Source organism: Sceloporus occidentalis, unplaced genomic scaffold (assembly GCF_023333645.1).
Source record: "Sceloporus occidentalis isolate IW3139 unplaced genomic scaffold, rSceOcc1.0.p SCAF_33, whole genome shotgun sequence".
Taxonomy (NCBI): Eukaryota; Metazoa; Chordata; class Lepidosauria; order Squamata; family Phrynosomatidae; genus Sceloporus; species Sceloporus occidentalis.
The window spans coordinates 650,455-667,600 of NW_028317013.1; the positions used below are offsets into that span (position 1 = coordinate 650,455).

General features: G+C 39.4%; 1 protein-coding gene across 1 annotated transcript; it reads right to left on the reverse strand.

Moving 5' to 3' along the window:
• Window positions 1–757: 757 nt before the first annotated feature.
• On the reverse strand, window positions 758–8,605 carry LOC149298305 (transmembrane protein 183-like). Its single transcript, XM_089487487.1, has 8 exons — window positions 8,542–8,605; window positions 7,252–7,341; window positions 6,970–7,128; window positions 5,907–6,069; window positions 3,894–4,074; window positions 1,717–1,797; window positions 1,020–1,172; window positions 758–943 (listed from the first exon to the last, which is right to left on the reverse strand). The coding sequence occupies exons 1-8, from the start codon at window positions 8,603–8,605 to the stop codon at window positions 758–760; spliced, it is 1,077 nt and encodes a 358-aa protein (XP_089343613.1).
• Window positions 8,606–17,146: the final 8,541 nt, after the last annotated feature.

The window sequence follows — 17,146 nt, forward strand, 5'->3', positions numbered from 1 at the left end:
ATTGTGCTTAATTTGATTTCATTATCTCAAATAGTTGCTTTACATAATGTACCGACAATCACCGTACAGAGTTATTTATCAACGCTCTTATCACATACATTTTATCAGCTTTCACCAACATAACAGAGAAAGCCCTACTTTAACTATGGTGCCGGAGGATGGACACAGACTTGACAAAGGCATTTTTTCAACAACTTTGACAAGAAGCAGAAAAAATAAAAGTATTACATTTGTTGTCCTTAATTTGAAATAGAAATATTGGGAGGGGGTCTTGGACATTAATACATCATGGGTGCCAGTGATTTATACAAAATCTTAGAAACATTTACAAAAATGTAACTAATGGGAATACGCTTACTTTGCTCTTTGGCACTAAACAATAACCATGTACCTATGCGACTTTGGTTTGAAGCGGGGAATAAACCTTTTATTTACCCACAAGCTGAATAACAGAGTCCAATTTAATAATGGAGAAATCGTACTTATCAAGGGACTCCGCAGAGGAATAATGCAATCAAATGTGGTCACTATGGCAGGAATCGGGCATCTGAAGCGCAATTACTAATATATATTTTGCACTACCAGTAGCAATGCGATGTGTAGATTGTTTCTGTAAAGCGTGAAGTACTGCACTAGACATGTGATTTTATTCTGTATGTCACCTTGCCTGGAAAGCTCTGTACAAAAAAAATAAAATAATAAATTGACTCCCCCCCCCCCCTTCCCCAAACAGCACCCATTAATGGCTACACAGATGCTAGGCCATAGCTGAAAAGGGATATTTTGGATGCCACCAATCTAGGAGATTAACACTGTGCACAGGATCCAAGACAATCGGCACTCCTTGATCACCACGAGGCTTCTTTCCATTTCGTACTGGGGTGTCTTGAAAGACCAACCTCACTCTGTGGTGCCTCATGTCAGTGCTGACGTTAATTGTGAACTAGAAGAAACAAAATAGAAGTTTTTATTTCCGAGTCTTTTCTAGTATTACAGGAAAAGTAGTAAGAAATACTTACATAACATAGGGTCATGCCCATGACCACAGGTATGCAACTAAAATTTAGAGTCGACACTTGGAGAAGGCAACAGTCATGATCTGGGTTAAAATGGACATCTTTGTATTCAAGAGGTGGTTGCAACCTACTAAGATAGTCCTTCTTCTTTGGAGGCTAGTGAATAATACATAAATTAGAAACTTATACACAAGCAGTTTAACCATATTACCTTAATATATAATCTATAAAAGCCCTTGGGTAATAAAACTATGAACTATGTATTTGTGCGCAGTACTGAAACTGCATTGACATGAAAAAACAATTTTACCACATTACCAATTTATTACGAAGGGACAACCTTTTAATAATTCATTACTATTGCGCTAATCACACTATAGACGTTCAGGGAATTCTCCATCAATTTCTAGCTCCGGGAATGCATTTGAGTGGCGATTAATGTCTTAACTCATACTAAAATATTTACTGCATTCAGGCATTTACACCCAAACAGACAATGCATGATTCCCACCTTGTAACCGAATTGGCCACATGATGAGTAATAAGATGACAGGATAGGTAAGGAAACTAACGCTACAGCCAATGTATTGCTCCTAATGACTTGCCACACCACGGAAAACATACATCCCCATAGTGGATTTAACATCTAGTGAATCATACATGTTTGTACATCTAAAAAGCAAAGGGAATCACAACATACCTGCTTCTGGAATTTAAAGTTAAACTCCCAGGTTGCTTCTGACTTGGCGCCAGTTACCTTTCGATACCAGAAAAGTAAACACTGGGTAAAGAAAAAGAAAAAAAGTTAGATTCCCATCACATAATTTTTTGCTTAGAAGTTCTAACATACTTAAATAGGATCTTTCGCTTTTATCAGTTTTACCTTTCTCTAATCAACATACCAAACCACCTCGCCACTTCTGTATATATCCAATAACAAAAGCTAGCTGAGAGATTATATATATATATATATATATATATATATATAATATACACACACACACACACACAATATATGCATATGTACATGCTTTAACACGTTGTCATAAACATAGTTGCAGCAGCATACATCTCTGACAGCCACTATACAAAAACTATTGAGCGGTAACATCCCATAAGAACCATGTTACAGGATTATTTTAATTTAACTAAGCCAACTGTGACAGCTGTCTTATTTAAAATAAAACACAAAAAAACATGTTACTTTGTCACAAATCTGAAGCTTCAGAGCTAGTAATCCATGCGAATGCACAGAGGGAATCCCGATCAATCCTCTTGCGGATTTGCACAGGGAACACAAAGTGCATTTGTTGGCCGGAGTAACTTTCCAAATAATGCGTGTAATCGGCAGTTTGGCGTTTGTTAAAATGTTCCGTTTTAACTATGTTGCTCATTGCGTGTTTCACAAACCTTGAAATAGCAAGCAGGAAAAATTGTTCTTTGGAAAGTATTTTGATCCGCAATTTATAAATCCTAAATGCCAAATCTTGGTGAAAAAGTATAGCGGAAATGATAGTATGATAAAATATTAGTCTAAAAATAAAAAAAGGAGACTGCCCCTAAGTCACACAAATTAATAATGAGACTACAAGACCAAGATTATTGGGAAATGACTGAAACATTTCCCGCACGGTTATAACGGGTTGTTATCTTATTCACAAGAAATGTGAAAAAAAAACAAAAAAACCCCGTTAAAAGTAAAGGAACAAAAATGCAAAAACAGGAGATGTAGCTATAAGTTGCCAATTTCTCAATGGCCACTGACAGAATCTTTAGCAAGTCACATCTAGCAGGAGGTATCCAAGCTCAGTTTGCACTTGTAATAGGATACACATTGACTTTCCCATAATAAAATCAATAGGTACACTACAAAACAAGTTGTTATAGAGCATCGGAGAGAATGGAACAAATGCTCGATTCATGCATAGTCTGATAAATGTAACACCAACATCACGCCTATTTTATTGACCATGCGCATATCAAATCAGGGACACCCTTTCTGCATATTTCCAAGGACAACAATAGTTTGAAACCGTACATTGGCTCCAGGTAAATTAATATCTTCCCAGTAAATGTTAAACGGTTTCCTTAGCAGTGCAAGCCACCTGCCAGCACCATTTATACCGTGTTGTGAAAGCTGTGACATGGTTTGTGTGCTCTGCTTGCACCCATTTAACAGACAGCATACTTGCAAAGATTTTCCTTCACACTACAACTTAAAAAGGACCTTAGATTCAAAATGCTCTAGAGGAGAGAATTCCCCTCCTTGGTTTACAAAACGTTGGGAGCCCCCAAGTTGGGCCCATTACATGAGACTTAACTACTGACACACCGACTACCCTCAGCCGTACTGATGCAAACACAGCAGTTAATCAAAAGGATTGCTGTAAGCCAGGGTCGTCCAACGGACTTCGAGGTGCGGCCCGCGTGAGCAAGTTTCCCGGGGGACCGGCCGGTCCATGGGCCAGCAGACCATACTGAAAGCGGCCGCACGGCTGCGAAGTTCAAAACAGCCGTTGTGCGGCTTTTAAGACCGCCTCCACCGGACACACATACACACACACCAGGACGGGCTCTGCAACACCCAGACACACACACACACCAGGACAGGCTCTGCCACACCGACATCCAGCACTGAATGCTGGCATTTCCTCTGTGGATGGGACTGGAACCATAATCGAGAGAACCGCTCAATTATGACGCTTTTCATTTTAGGATGACACAGCTTGAAAAGCCAAGGCGTAGCAAGATGACATCTTTCATCAGAATAGTTTATATTCAAAAAAGTGAGAAAAAAAGGCTAATGTATCTATAACTGGAAGAATAATAATAGGATAATTTGGAACACAAGGAGTCCCATTTGATAGTTTTACTTACTTTTGCGTTTGCCAAGGTGTTCGGAGTAGATTCAGGGATTGGAGGATTTCTAGCCACTCTAGAACAAAAGGGCTCATACATGTGGTACAAGGAGCGGATTACACAGGCACGCAAACAACGTAGTCTATCCATGAATTCCGGAAGCAGACGGACAGGAAGGTACACGTTCATACGGTAATGTCTGCAATACAAGGAAACAGACAAAATTAAGTTGACAGAATGAAGCTACACAAAACATCAACCCATATACAAGCCATAAGAGAATGATGGGAAATCAGTTTATTAAGAGTATCCCTATATATTTTATTCTTATAAACACAATTTCCAATACTTTACGTGTTTACCAAGAATGTATCTAGAATGAAGTCATATAACAAACAAACTTCTTAATGCGACCTGGAAAGGATCTTGATATGCTTAGCTCCTCCATTTTTTGCTGACACCATGCAAAAAGCATGCCACCTTACCACTAATGGAGAAGGCACATTTATAATACACTGTCAGATATTTTATCACAGAAAACATGTATTTCTATATTCTGTGATTTTACACAAAATGGAGTTAGAGCCATTTTATTTTATTTAATCATATAGTGATTATTTCTTTTTGTCCTTGTTCCCTCTATAATTGAGAACAAAGGAGTATTCATGTATAATGATGTTTCAGTGTATATATGATACAATTAATGTTATCTTCCATAAGAAAGTTAAGGAGTAGACGCTGCATATCTTTAGAAATGTAACTTGGAATGGGGGGATACATGGTAAGACTACCAAGACCTGAGTTACTATCTAGGAAGTAACATTTGGCGATTAGGGTGACCAAGGATAAATTCCAAACACATATGTAATGGTTTTAAGTTAATTCTTAGACAAGAGCGTCTCTCACAGGTAAATTAAGAAATTACAACGGTGTAAATATGAGTAGAAATTCGAATTATAATGGGTAAAACCCACCGTTATGATTGGAGAATTCCAATCAAAAGGTGGAGGCTATGATAATAAGCCCTGTCTTTAAAAGCTTATGTCTTTAATAAAAAAAAAGGAGAAAAAAAAAAAAAAAGATCGCACCCTGAAATGGACGGATTTATTCACCAAATTTACCCCAGAGAATTAAGATCCTGGCACCATATTTCACTTAGAGTTACTTGCAGTCCTAACCTATTTAACTTCTAGAAAGTTATATTCTTGCCCACTTAATTTCTTGACAATGAATCTGGATTAATTTCTACAAGGACCAGTTGGACAACAGCAACACGTGGTGGTAAATATAATTGTTTTATTATTCTGAATAGAGGTGAATTTTGTCTTCTTCGTAAAGAATTCCCTGTTTCCAGGAAATAGTATATTGCATTATTGTATACGACGGCTTGTGAGACTGCAGCTTATAACCCGTGATAATAACAATAATGAAAAGGTATTTTTACCTATAGATGAAGTTTGACATTATTTGCATCTATTAGGAACTTCACTAATACTCTTAGACACAATTAAATTATTTTAATTTGTCATATTAGTTAAACTAATATTGGAGAGATAGTGATATCTTTATTACTGCCCTGATTATTATCAATTTTTGGTTGCTGAGTGGACTGGAAATTAATTGTGTTAGACTCATAAAATAACAATTCATATTGATAACTATCGATAATATATTGTATTTGTATTGATTCATTTTTGACATGTTTTAAGAATTTAGTGTTTTATATCATGCACTGTGTGACTCATATATATTATAAATTGTATTTACAATAAATAATATTTTTATTGACTATCGTGGCGATATCTATCTAATTTGAATTATAGTTTTCGGCGATCTGAAAGAATTTAGGATCGGAGATAAAATATAGGGTATCTCCTTAAATTAATATCGTAGATGTGGTACTACAATATTTGGTAGCGTCGTTATTTTGTGTGTGTGACGAAATATTGGTTTTGCCTATTTTGTCTCATTAATATCCCTAACAACACACACACACGCACACGATAGGAGGCAGTTTAAATGATATCAAACCTTTTGTACAATCTTATCCAAAAGGCAGCAGTGCAAGTAACGATCCAAGCATTCTTACAAATAAGAGCAAACTTAGTGATATCTTCAGGCCGAATGTAGGAAGCCAGCACAAGCCAGATATCTATTGGATAGTTATCGCCTGTTCTCTCCACCGCGATTTGTTCTGAAAGAAAAAAAATCCAAAATCAACAAACTCATTATGAAATACCGAAAGTGTTGTTCCTAACTCTTCTCCTAAAGTTCTTTAGAACACCCTAAAAATGATCACTTCAATTAAAAAATCCATCAAAGGAACTTATGGTGAACAATCCCACCTAGGACTCGCTGTGTAGAGACAGACTACAATGTAATAACAAACTAACTAGTTAATGTCAATGGATTGATGATCCCCCACTAATTTAACCCCTTAACACCCCAATGCATGTACTATTACATACACCAAAAATGCTCCCCTTTGAAAACAATAGTATGTCCAGCCTTTTTATTCTCAAGTCATCCTGGACTCTCCCCTGCCAGCAGAAGCCAGCACCACTGGATCTATGCCGACAGCTCTGGCGTAACAGCATTTGGTGTGAACACCATTATACCGCCACCGTTGAGCACTGAAAGCAGAACTGCTACCGTGGTTGTATGAGTACATTGATAAAAGGTGAGGCAAGATGTCTCTTGGGATGTACCAGGAGATGAGTCTGCCTAACGACAGCCTGGACTCTGGACCCCATCAGCAGATGCCTGCATTTGAGGCTTCCGGCCGACAGACTGCGTGTGACAGCGCTTGGCGCGAGCACTGGTTACAGTATGACAAGAGGAATGACCTATTGCATGACATCTGTCAGAAGGCCTTTGAAATGGAGAGACCCAGCAGGTGTGATGGCTCTAGGTACTGGTTAAGTTCACAGATGAGAGTTCCAGGGTAATCTTAGTATTCAAGAAAAATCTTAAAACCCACCCAACGTTGCAGTCAGAATTAACTGCCATTAATATAACCCCCTTCACTATTATAGATCCCCTTTACCAAATACTGGCAGAGGTTTGATTTTCATTCAATACCCCAAAAGCTTACCTTTGTGCCGTTTTGTTTTCTTTTTCTTAGAAGACGAGAATTCAGTGATATTTCCAAATCCCTCATCGCTACTCTCACACAATCGTCCAGTCTCAGACAGAACAGGCTCTCCATCTTCAGTGGGGACACACGAGGCCTCCAGACCACAAAGTGCTTTCACTGAGTCACAAGTCATGCAAAGGTAAAAAGATTATTACAACGTGTACAATTCCTCTCAACACATGCAATAAAAGTTTCGTTTACAGAAGTATTGGCAGCTCATCGGCATGGCTTTCGTTTTACCTTCTTTCTGAATAGCATTAGCCACTGCTTTTTTCACCCGTCCAGACTTTACAACAGCTGGGTCAGAATTGGCATAGTCTGCCACAGTAACTGTGAAAAAAAAACGTAGACATTACACATGACCGAACATATCCCACACGAGTACGAGCAAGATGGCAGCAGTTGGGAGGCTACTACTGACGGCACGCATGTACGCACTTCCAATGCTTTCTCCTAAGTTGGCCACTACCATGCCGTTGACTGAGACGCTACCAGAACCAGAGCATGAAGGGGCTAGAGGAAGCCATGTATTCTGGCCTAGGCTGACTAGGCCAAGGGCAGCAGGTCCAGACCAGGGGGGGGCTCTGGGGTTGGGATAGCCCCTCTGCCGGACTTCCTCCAACACTCATGGTAGAGAATTGCCACGGTTTCCTATGGACGCCACTGCCCTGGGTTAGACTTAACGCTTGTTTAAGGGCATACGCTAAAACAATAAAAATTCACACAATTTAATGTTTTTGGACATGTAAGGGGAAAAAAATACTTCAAATATTTCAAAAATCTTTTGTGCTAAATACGGCTTAAAAAGTGTATTATCCAGGCTTAGATAAACCTTAGAGAATGTTTCTTACGAACCCCATTTAGCCAAACTAAACACCGGCAGAGACATAATTATACTCAGAAACTATGATCTCATACAACTTCCTCCAGCCCGCTACTCCACGTGGCCTCGTTTCCATGGTAACCCAAGATATATATATATATATTTTTTAATCTACAGCAAACTTCTTTTGTACTTTTTCATGCTCGGGGTAACTGCGTTTGGCTTTAGCTTGGCTTAGCTCTCTCGGACACATTTTTTGCCTAAATTATTATATATATATATATATATATATATATATATACACATATATATACACACACACACGTCACCAACAATTTACACAGAACTTCTTACAGTTCAACGAAGGCTCTGTTCGCAAGCTTACACACTAAATTATATGGTTAAAAAAATTTATATAGCAATATTTTTAACTTCTTTGTACAACGCTTCAGCACACATTGGATCTATCCGTACCCAAAGATATAGTCATTTAGCCATAAATTATTATATTACTCTGTTATTTTAAGAGGTAAAATAAGTATAAACTAGACTTTTACCTCACGTTTAAGATTTCCTATATTTTATTATATCTAAGGTGTAATATTAAGTAATAGTCGCCGTTTTTATCTTCATTTTTAATGAAAGGCGGGAGGAAAGGTCAATCGTGTAATCTGATTCAGCCGCCCCCCTCGCCATGCTCCTCTCACCACTCTGGGAGCTCAGGTCGTCGGCCCGGTACTTCAGCCGCTTCCTGTTCCCCTTTCTGGGCATGTCGGCTGCGGCTGATCCGGGACTAGGTTCGCACGGGCTCTGTCTAAAGGGAAACCGGTCCGGGTCATGACTGCAGACCACGGAGCAGGGAGAAGACGGGAAAAGAAAGCTGCTCAGATCCACCAGGATCTTCAGCCATTATTGATCCACGTCACTCCCGCTAGTCCCATTGGACGTCACTTACCAGGAAGTACTATAGCTTCCGACCGCCATCAAATTCACAGCCACTGGTTGGCAACGTGCATGCGTTGTCAGCCTCGCTTAGCCTATAAAACGGGGCGATACATTCAGCATGCCCTAGTGTCATCGCTCTTTCTATTGGTGCGTTTCTGAGTAGACTTACTTACCAGGAAGCGACTCTTTAACTAATAGCGCTCTCTCTGCGTCCATGTTTCCATAGTTACCATGCATAGGGCGGAGTTAGCTTTATTAAAAAAAAGTGACGTCTAATTCTTACGCACTGAGGTTTGTTGCTATAGTATTTGAAAATGTAATTTAGCAAATGGTTAAAAATATAGAAAAAAGGGATTTTTTTTTGCAGTTCTTCAAAATAAGCTGGTTATAAGACCCTCGCAATATTAACCTTTTAATAGTCAATCGTAAAGATTCTATTCATCAAATCTCTTACCCAAATGTAATTCCAGTCCTCCACACTTAACTGAGTGACCTGCATTCAAGCAAGGTTCTCAACCATTACATACTGGAAAAGTACTGACAAACACCAAGTGGAGTCCTAACAAAAGTAGTTAAGTATAAAACGTAACATTTAATAATACATTTCCCTAAAATAGTTAATTGAAACAATACCCTCAATGAATAGATTCCGGCAGGGAAAGGGTTATATGGTCCACTGGTCAAAGATAAATAATGAATCCTATAACTAACAAGATGAGGGCCAAACCGCCTGAGCTAGTGACAATAAGTTAATTATCGAAAAGTGTGGGATTTACAGGGATGTCTGTAATTAGATCAAATATGATTATTAAATAAATAAACCACCATGGATTCATAAAAAAGCAGGGCTGCTATGCGGACGTGCTACGCTATGTTGCCTGTCGGCTTTGTCAATTTATTCTGACACGTCCCACTCCCCACCCATTTCCCCAGCGGCATGTACAGCAACATCAGTAGGACATCAAGGATTTCCTGACCGCCTTCCACAAGCCGGAGTCTTAAACCCCTCAGATATGTATATATATGATCACAGTGGTGTATTATAGGAAGGTGTCAGTGTCCGATGATGTGAACCTGACAATCTGCCACTTCACCATGAGACTCAGAGTCAAATCCTATGAGTTCCCAGGTACAAGTATCACCTTCTGCTAAAGACTCCAAAACTATTCTGTTTCCAAAGGCTGATCTTAGCGCCAGATGACTCAATCAGCTACCATGGGCACCTTGTGTGCTGGCTACCATCCCAGAAAATGTCCCAAAATTTTGTAGTAGTTCCAGTAAACCTCCCCTACTGGTATTATGAAAATTAACCCCTTAACGTCCATTGACGGGTCAGACACATCACGCAAAAATGGTCACGTGACGACCAATGACGTGCCTGGCACGTCATTTCATTAAGCAAGCTTAGAAAGTGATACTTTCTTCGCCCAAACGGTGTTGCTGTAATGCCTCGATGTGATAAAAAACACAAAATAAATAAATCAGAAAGATTGACAAAGGGTGGTAGTAGAACTAGTGCATGGAAAGGGTTAAAATACCAGCATTTGAAATACTCTGGAGTGTCTAGTTTTCAAAAACATATGGTTTGATGCGGTGAATTGCATTGGCCAGCTTCAAAATATGACATGGAGCAAAACGCTACTTGTACTTATTGCCCAATAACTCTCAGAAAAAAGCAAAAAAACCATAAAAACATTGGGTATTTCTAAACTCAGGAGAAATAGTAAAATCTATTTAGCAGGTTTTTTCATTGCCTTTTTTTGGATGAGTAAAAGATTTTTTAAATAAAAGTGAGAAAAAGTGTTTTTTATTTACTTTTTCATCATATTTTATATATTTTTTTTTTTATAGGAAATTAGATAATATTTCAAATGGTATCTGAAAGAAAGCACTTTTTGTCCTGAAAAAACGATATATAACTTGTGTGGGTACACTAAATGAGTAAGGAGAAAATTACATCTAAACACGAGCACCACAAAAGTGTTAAAACAGCCTCGGTCCCAAAGAGTACAAAAACAGCCTCGGTCCCAAAGAGTACAAAAACAGCCTCGGTCCCAAAGAGTACAAAATCAGCCTGGTCTTTATGGGGTTAAAAAAGCAACGGCTGGCAGGTGGCAACAGAGAGACCACTCGCCTGGGGTGCTATTTGATCGACCATTGGCCCTGCCAATTCCTAACCTGTTAATAAACAAGTTTATTCCATATTCATGTTGCTCTATTCTAATCAGTAGCAACAATATACTTTGTTTGTAAAAGTAAAAAAAAAACACAGGAAGAGCATAGGGAACAGTGCAACAGCCAAATAGGGCACTTTACCGCAACTGAGTAGGTCAAAGCTTAGTTTTCAAATTTCACTATATATATATATACATGATTTCATGTATCATAACTGCTATATCCTGCAGGTGGCGCTGCATTCAAACAGATTCTTAGCTACTAACAATTGAGCTCAAAGACTTTGGTATTTTAAATATCTTTTAACCTACATAGAAATGACAGGTCGGGGGTATATTTCAGCACATTGCTACCGAGATGGGGGACACCAATCTACGTCATGTGATATCTTGTATTGCTGCACTGTGTCGCAGGGCTTGAGTATTTAGGCCAGTCCTAGATCAGCATCCACCATAAATACATGACTCATAATAGGTCATATAGATTTCGGACAGGAAATTAGCTTTAGATAGGATAGGAGGATTTATAGAAAGTTGATATGTTCAATAAGAATATCTTGAAACTCTCTAGGGTTTTGCCCAGAGACTGTGGGTAAAGGGCTGCTTCTCTGGGTCTTCATGTAACTAAGGGAAAACTCTGGGTTGTGGGAGCAGCTTTGCATCAATAGGTAGTTGGTTCCATCCTTTGCAGCTATAACAGCTTTCACTCTTTCCGCAAGATTTTGGAGTGTTTCTCTGAGAATTTTTGCCCATTCATCCAGTAAAGCATTTGTGAGGTCAGGCATTGATGTTGGATGAGAAGGCCTAGCTCTAAATCTCTGTTCCAGTTCATCTCAAAGGTGCATGGGCTTGAGGTCACCGCTCTGTGTGGGACAGTCAAGTTTTTCCACATCAAACTCACCCAACCATGTCTTTATGGACCTTGCATAGTACACGGGGGTACAGTCATATTAGAATAGAAAAAGTCCTTCCCCTAACTGTTCCCACAAAGTTGGAAGCATAACATTGTCTAAAGTGTCTTGGTATGCTGAAGCTTTAAGATTTTCCTTTACTGAAAGTAAGGGGCCTAGCCCAACCTCTGAAAAAAGCCCCATACCATTATCCCTCCTCCACCAAACTTTACAGTTGGCACAATGCAGTCAGGCATGTAATGTTCTCCTGGCATCGGCCAAACCAAGACTCAACCATTAGACTGCCAAACATAGTCCAGTGGTGGCCTGCTTTACACCACTCGATCTGATGATAGGCATTGCACTTGGTGATATGAGGCTTGCGTGCATCTGCTCGGTCAAGGAAACCCGTTCAATGAAGCTACTGCTGAAGTTTTTGTACAGATATTAATGCCAATAGAAATTTGGAGCTTTTCAGCTATGCAGTCAGCAGAGTGATGACAACTTTTATGCACCATCAGCTTTATCACTCTGTGACCCCGCTCTGCAACTTACGTGGTCTTCTTCTTCGTGGCTGAGTTGCTGCTGTTCCTAAACACTTCCCCTTTCAAATAATGTATATATCCATCTTGCCCTGGTGTTCATTTTGAGTTTTAACACAAACTGATGAATCTGTATTGTTTGGTTTGATTAGAGCTCCCAGGCAGAGTTAATCTGCAAATAAAATGTATTAGAGCTGATCCACAATATACTGTATATGTGGTCTTTCTCTATCTCTCAACCACAAACACATATACAGTGTACTACTAAAAGTATGCGATCATAATAGATATACGAGCTTGTTGGACATCCCATTCCAGAACCATGGGCATTAATATGGAGTTGCCCCCCTTTGCGGCTATAACAACCTCTGCTCTTCTGGGAAGAGGTGTTCAGTGGGATTAAGGTAAGGACTCTCGGCCACTCGAATTCCTTCGCACCAAACTCATCACATCATGTCTTTATGGACTTGCTTTGTGCACAGGGTCACAGTCCTGCTGGAACAGGAAAGGACATTCCTCAAACCTGTGCCACAAAGTTACAAGCATACAATTATACACAATCTTTTTGTATGCTGTAGCATTAACATTACCCTACACTGGAACTAAGGGGCCTAGCCCAAACCCCAAAATACAGCACCAGACCAATATTCTTCCTCCACCAAACATTACATTAAGCACTATGCATTGTGGTAGGTAGTGTTGTCCTGCATCTGCCAAGCCCAAATTGGTCCATCAGACTTCTAGAATGGTATAGAAGCTCCGAGTGCATAGTGCTTGTGCTTCCAGAGGCAGTTTCGAACTGTAGTGAGTGAAGCTACTACTTTTGATGTTTCCTCTTCAGAAGGTGGCATCCTATGACAGTGCCACATTTAACATCGCTGAGCTCTTCAGGATGACCAGTTCTACTGCCAATGCTTGCCTATGGAGATGGCTTCCTATGTGCTTGATTTTATACTGTATATCAGTTAACAATGGGTGTGACTGAAACCCCTTAACTAAATAACTAGGAGGGCCGTCCACATACTTTTGGTCATATAGTGTATATCAGTAGCAAGGGAGATTTCCTAGTATATTATAATAAAACACATATAGCAAGTGGTATGACACCACTTAACAAGTCTAGTATGCTAATTGATACAAAAATGTATATATATAATAGCTTTGTCGCCATGCTGTCCTCATATTGGACCCTTTTCCCTCTCAGCATGTCCCATGGTAGTAGATAGTTTCTTGGAATGGAGAGAGAGAATGATGAGAGAGAGAAGGAGAAGTGCAGGAGAAGTAGAGGGAATGGGGAAAATGGATTTTGTCAATGAACTGGTGGGCACATATACTAGTATTATCATAAATGTGTTAATAAATGGGCTATTGTTCCCTTACAGTTACAGTTATATCTATAGCATATGTTTTGTAGCATTCAGGATAATGCATGAAGCATGAGTCCTGTCGTGTGTATTTAGCCCCACTGCTTTTAAATTTATAATGACAGTGCCCTAATTTCTTTGTTGAGAACTAGTTCTCCTCTTGTTTAAAAGAAACATGCTGCGTGCTGTGTTTCACTCTTTGATATATATGTATATAGGTCATAGCTTCAAAAACAATATTGCGATAACCAGTAAAATGTAGCAAACCAAATATATTTCATTATCAGGTGCGTCCTGCAAATTATAATACATTGATTATATGTTATATTTACACAAGATGCTTAAAATCTCAAGTCAGATGAGAAAGGGGAAGCAGGAGGATTAGGGCCCCAAGGAGGAACTGTCCTCACTAAATAGAGACACTAGAGAGGTATGTGTGAGTAGAGCCTTCTTTTGGAAGGACCTAGGGAGGCCCAGTGTAATCCACAGTTTAAAGCTCCCCTTTATATTTCTGTTCAGGGAACATGGAACTTGAACCAGCGACCATGAGCATTGAGACCATGTATCTACTGGTCACACCACCTGTCATGTCCTTGTCTACTTGGGTTGCCAGTTCTTGATGCACCTTTATATAATAAATAATATAATAAAGGTACAATAAATTGGGTCTTTTATATACCAGGGGTGCTCACAGGCTTCCTTGCTGGACCATTGCATTTCCTGGTCCTGCAGTACTGTGCCTGTGTTTGCCTGATCTGTGTATTTTGACCCCTGGCTCTGGATCCCGTTTATGTTTCTGTGTCCTGATTTGGTACCCTGTTTGGTTTATTAATCATCTGGCTATTTGACCTTGGACTGTTCTGAGTTTATGCCTCTGTTTAATCCCAGTGTACCTTGATTTGTCATTACTTTTTATTTCCTTGGCTTGCCTGACCTCGTCTGCCAATCACCCCAGACCTGTTATTTGAGTTTTGCTAAACTAAAATAGCCCTATGCTCTAAGCTAAATATTTCCAACATATTTCTACTGATAGAAACATAAAATTCAGACTTCATAGGTCCCATTGTAGGGCAGTGCAAAATGATGGCACTATATAAATCAATAAATAACAATAGATCATTTTCATATATGCAATTAATAATTTAGAATTTTTGTTTAAGGAAAGAGGAAGGTTATTTTTCCTTTATTCACTTCACAATGTAACATCTCTATCTCTTCATACACTTAGAATTATATGTGTTGCATAATATTTTTGATGGCTGGAATTAGGGGGAAGATCAGTGCAGATGGAGTAGAAGATGTCCCAGAGTGATGGTGATGTCAGAACTGTCTTCAATCAAAATGGGATCATAACAAGCCTCTCCAGGGGTCCCCTAGAGTCCAGCTCAGCCCAGACATGCTTGCCCCAAAGCCAGGGAAGGGCTGGAAGTGGGGAAAATTCCTCTCTTGGCTGTTGTTATTTTCTGGGCTACTATATTAAGCTTTCCTATGTGTTCACAATGCACATTCTCTGGGCCCACTATGTTTTTTGTTGTTATCGGTACAATGTCTTTTAGGCTGCTTTTTACTGGGGAATTTGGTTAGACGTGTCCCCTGACCTGAATGTTACCTATCCTTCTTGTCTAGATGCTCCTTCACCCCCTGTGCTATCTTGCAATAGAGGTCTGTGCATGTGTTTTTTCTCTGTCAATTTCTTCTCGGTGTCTGTGTGCCTCCTGATGCTTGTGTCATGCCAACAGACCTTAAACAACAATTAGGAACTATCGTTCAATTGATGCCTAATTTATATACTAACATGTCCATGGGTAACAAGCATCACTTTCATCAGTGTGTAGTTTTGCACTATATTAATAACCTAAGACCCTTCCTGACTTCTAAAGCCATGGTCTCATAGATATTGATGCTTTATCTGGGTCATTGTATGGTGAGAACAGCTGGGGGATGGGGTTACTTTAAAATCTCCTTGATTAAGACTTTTGCTCTTGCATGGACAGTTGCCTAGACAGTCATGTGTCAATAGAAGAGATTTATACAGTGTAATTAGTACTACCCTCGTACACATGAAAAATACTCTTTTGGTGTTTACTTCTAATCATGATGGTCGAAAAAACCTGATCACTAATGGTTACAGGATGCAAATAAAAAATGTGAAGCTCAATGCTAGCCTAACGTGATTGTGATGATTAAGCTAAAGGATTGGTCCTACTTAGTGACAAAGTGGCCGAATGACTGTGAACGTCAAGAATATCCACATTTAGTAAAGTGCTTTCTGTCAGCAGGACGTGTGTGTTTGCAGACTAATGGGCTATGGTGTGTTTTTGGTGTCATCACGTAACAGCTGTTAAAGATATGAAACTCTGATGTCAACTCACTAGTAACCTGCCAAGTACAAGACAGATGAAAAGCTACTCTGCTATATGCAATCCTTCATCATTTAGTGTCTGTTTCACCTAACGAGGGCTTGAGGTTGAGATAGCTCCTAGAGACGCACAGCATTGTTGGGTTTTAATGATATCACACAGAGCAACTGCCACACATTTATAATCGCACCGAGAAATATCCCTGTTTATCTACACCCATTCCATGTGCAACCACTGAAATTCTATCATTTGAAGGGATAACTGAACACAGCATGAACAAAATAAGAACAGAGAATGCTTCGGATCTGTTTTTTGTATCCAAACATGCATACTACGGTGGATTTCCATTTTCAAGTGGAAACCAAAAAGAACCCATATAGCATGTAGCATCTTAATTTATACATACAAATCATGAGATGACATGGAGTTGAAAGTTTTTTAAATACTTTATTTTGGCATACTGGCTTCACAAGCCATGAGAAATGATGGCAGATGACAGTGGCAAGGGCAGGTGCGATTTAAAAGACCAGGTTGAATTTCTGAATAGACAGGACCAGGCCTTATGGTGAGATGTGCTCTTACAAAGCATCTGCATTACAGGGCTGCCCTAATCCCTAGGTCCAGATGGGTTTAGAGCAGAATATTAGAAATTGTTAAATCTGCCCCTATCTGCCCCTTGCTCCCTATTTTCCTGCTATTTAGAACAATATCATAACAGGACATACCAGGTCCACTAGACTTTATGCAAGCAGGAATGATTGTAATACACAAACCTAATAGAGATTCCACGCTGATCACTTACTAACCAGTTTTGCACCTTAATCAGAACAATAAGTTACCATCCAAAATGATGTATTGTTGAGTGGTTGCAAATGATTCTCAGTAAACTTTCCCATATGCCAGTTGGTTTTCTACAGGCAAAGCAGGCATACCATACAACTCAACCATGTACTTACTGGAATGAGAAAATGACCAGCTAAGTTGCCTCCACTTTTTGAATATTTGAAAGCAGTAACCTACTCTTTAGTAGGTTTAGT

Coding starts and splice junctions, on each gene's coding strand:
- LOC149298305 (XM_089487487.1), bottom strand. CDS start 8,605: ATGCCCAGAAAGGGGAACAGGAAGCGGCTGAAGTACCGGGCCGACGAC. Junction 1,798..3,893: donor ACACCTTGGCAAACGCAAAA/GTAAGTAAAACT, acceptor TTCTTTACCCAG/TGTTTACTTTTCTGGTATCG. Junction 944..1,019: donor TGGGCATGACCCTATGTTAT/GTAAGTATTTCT, acceptor TGTTTCTTCTAG/TTCACAATTAACGTCAGCAC.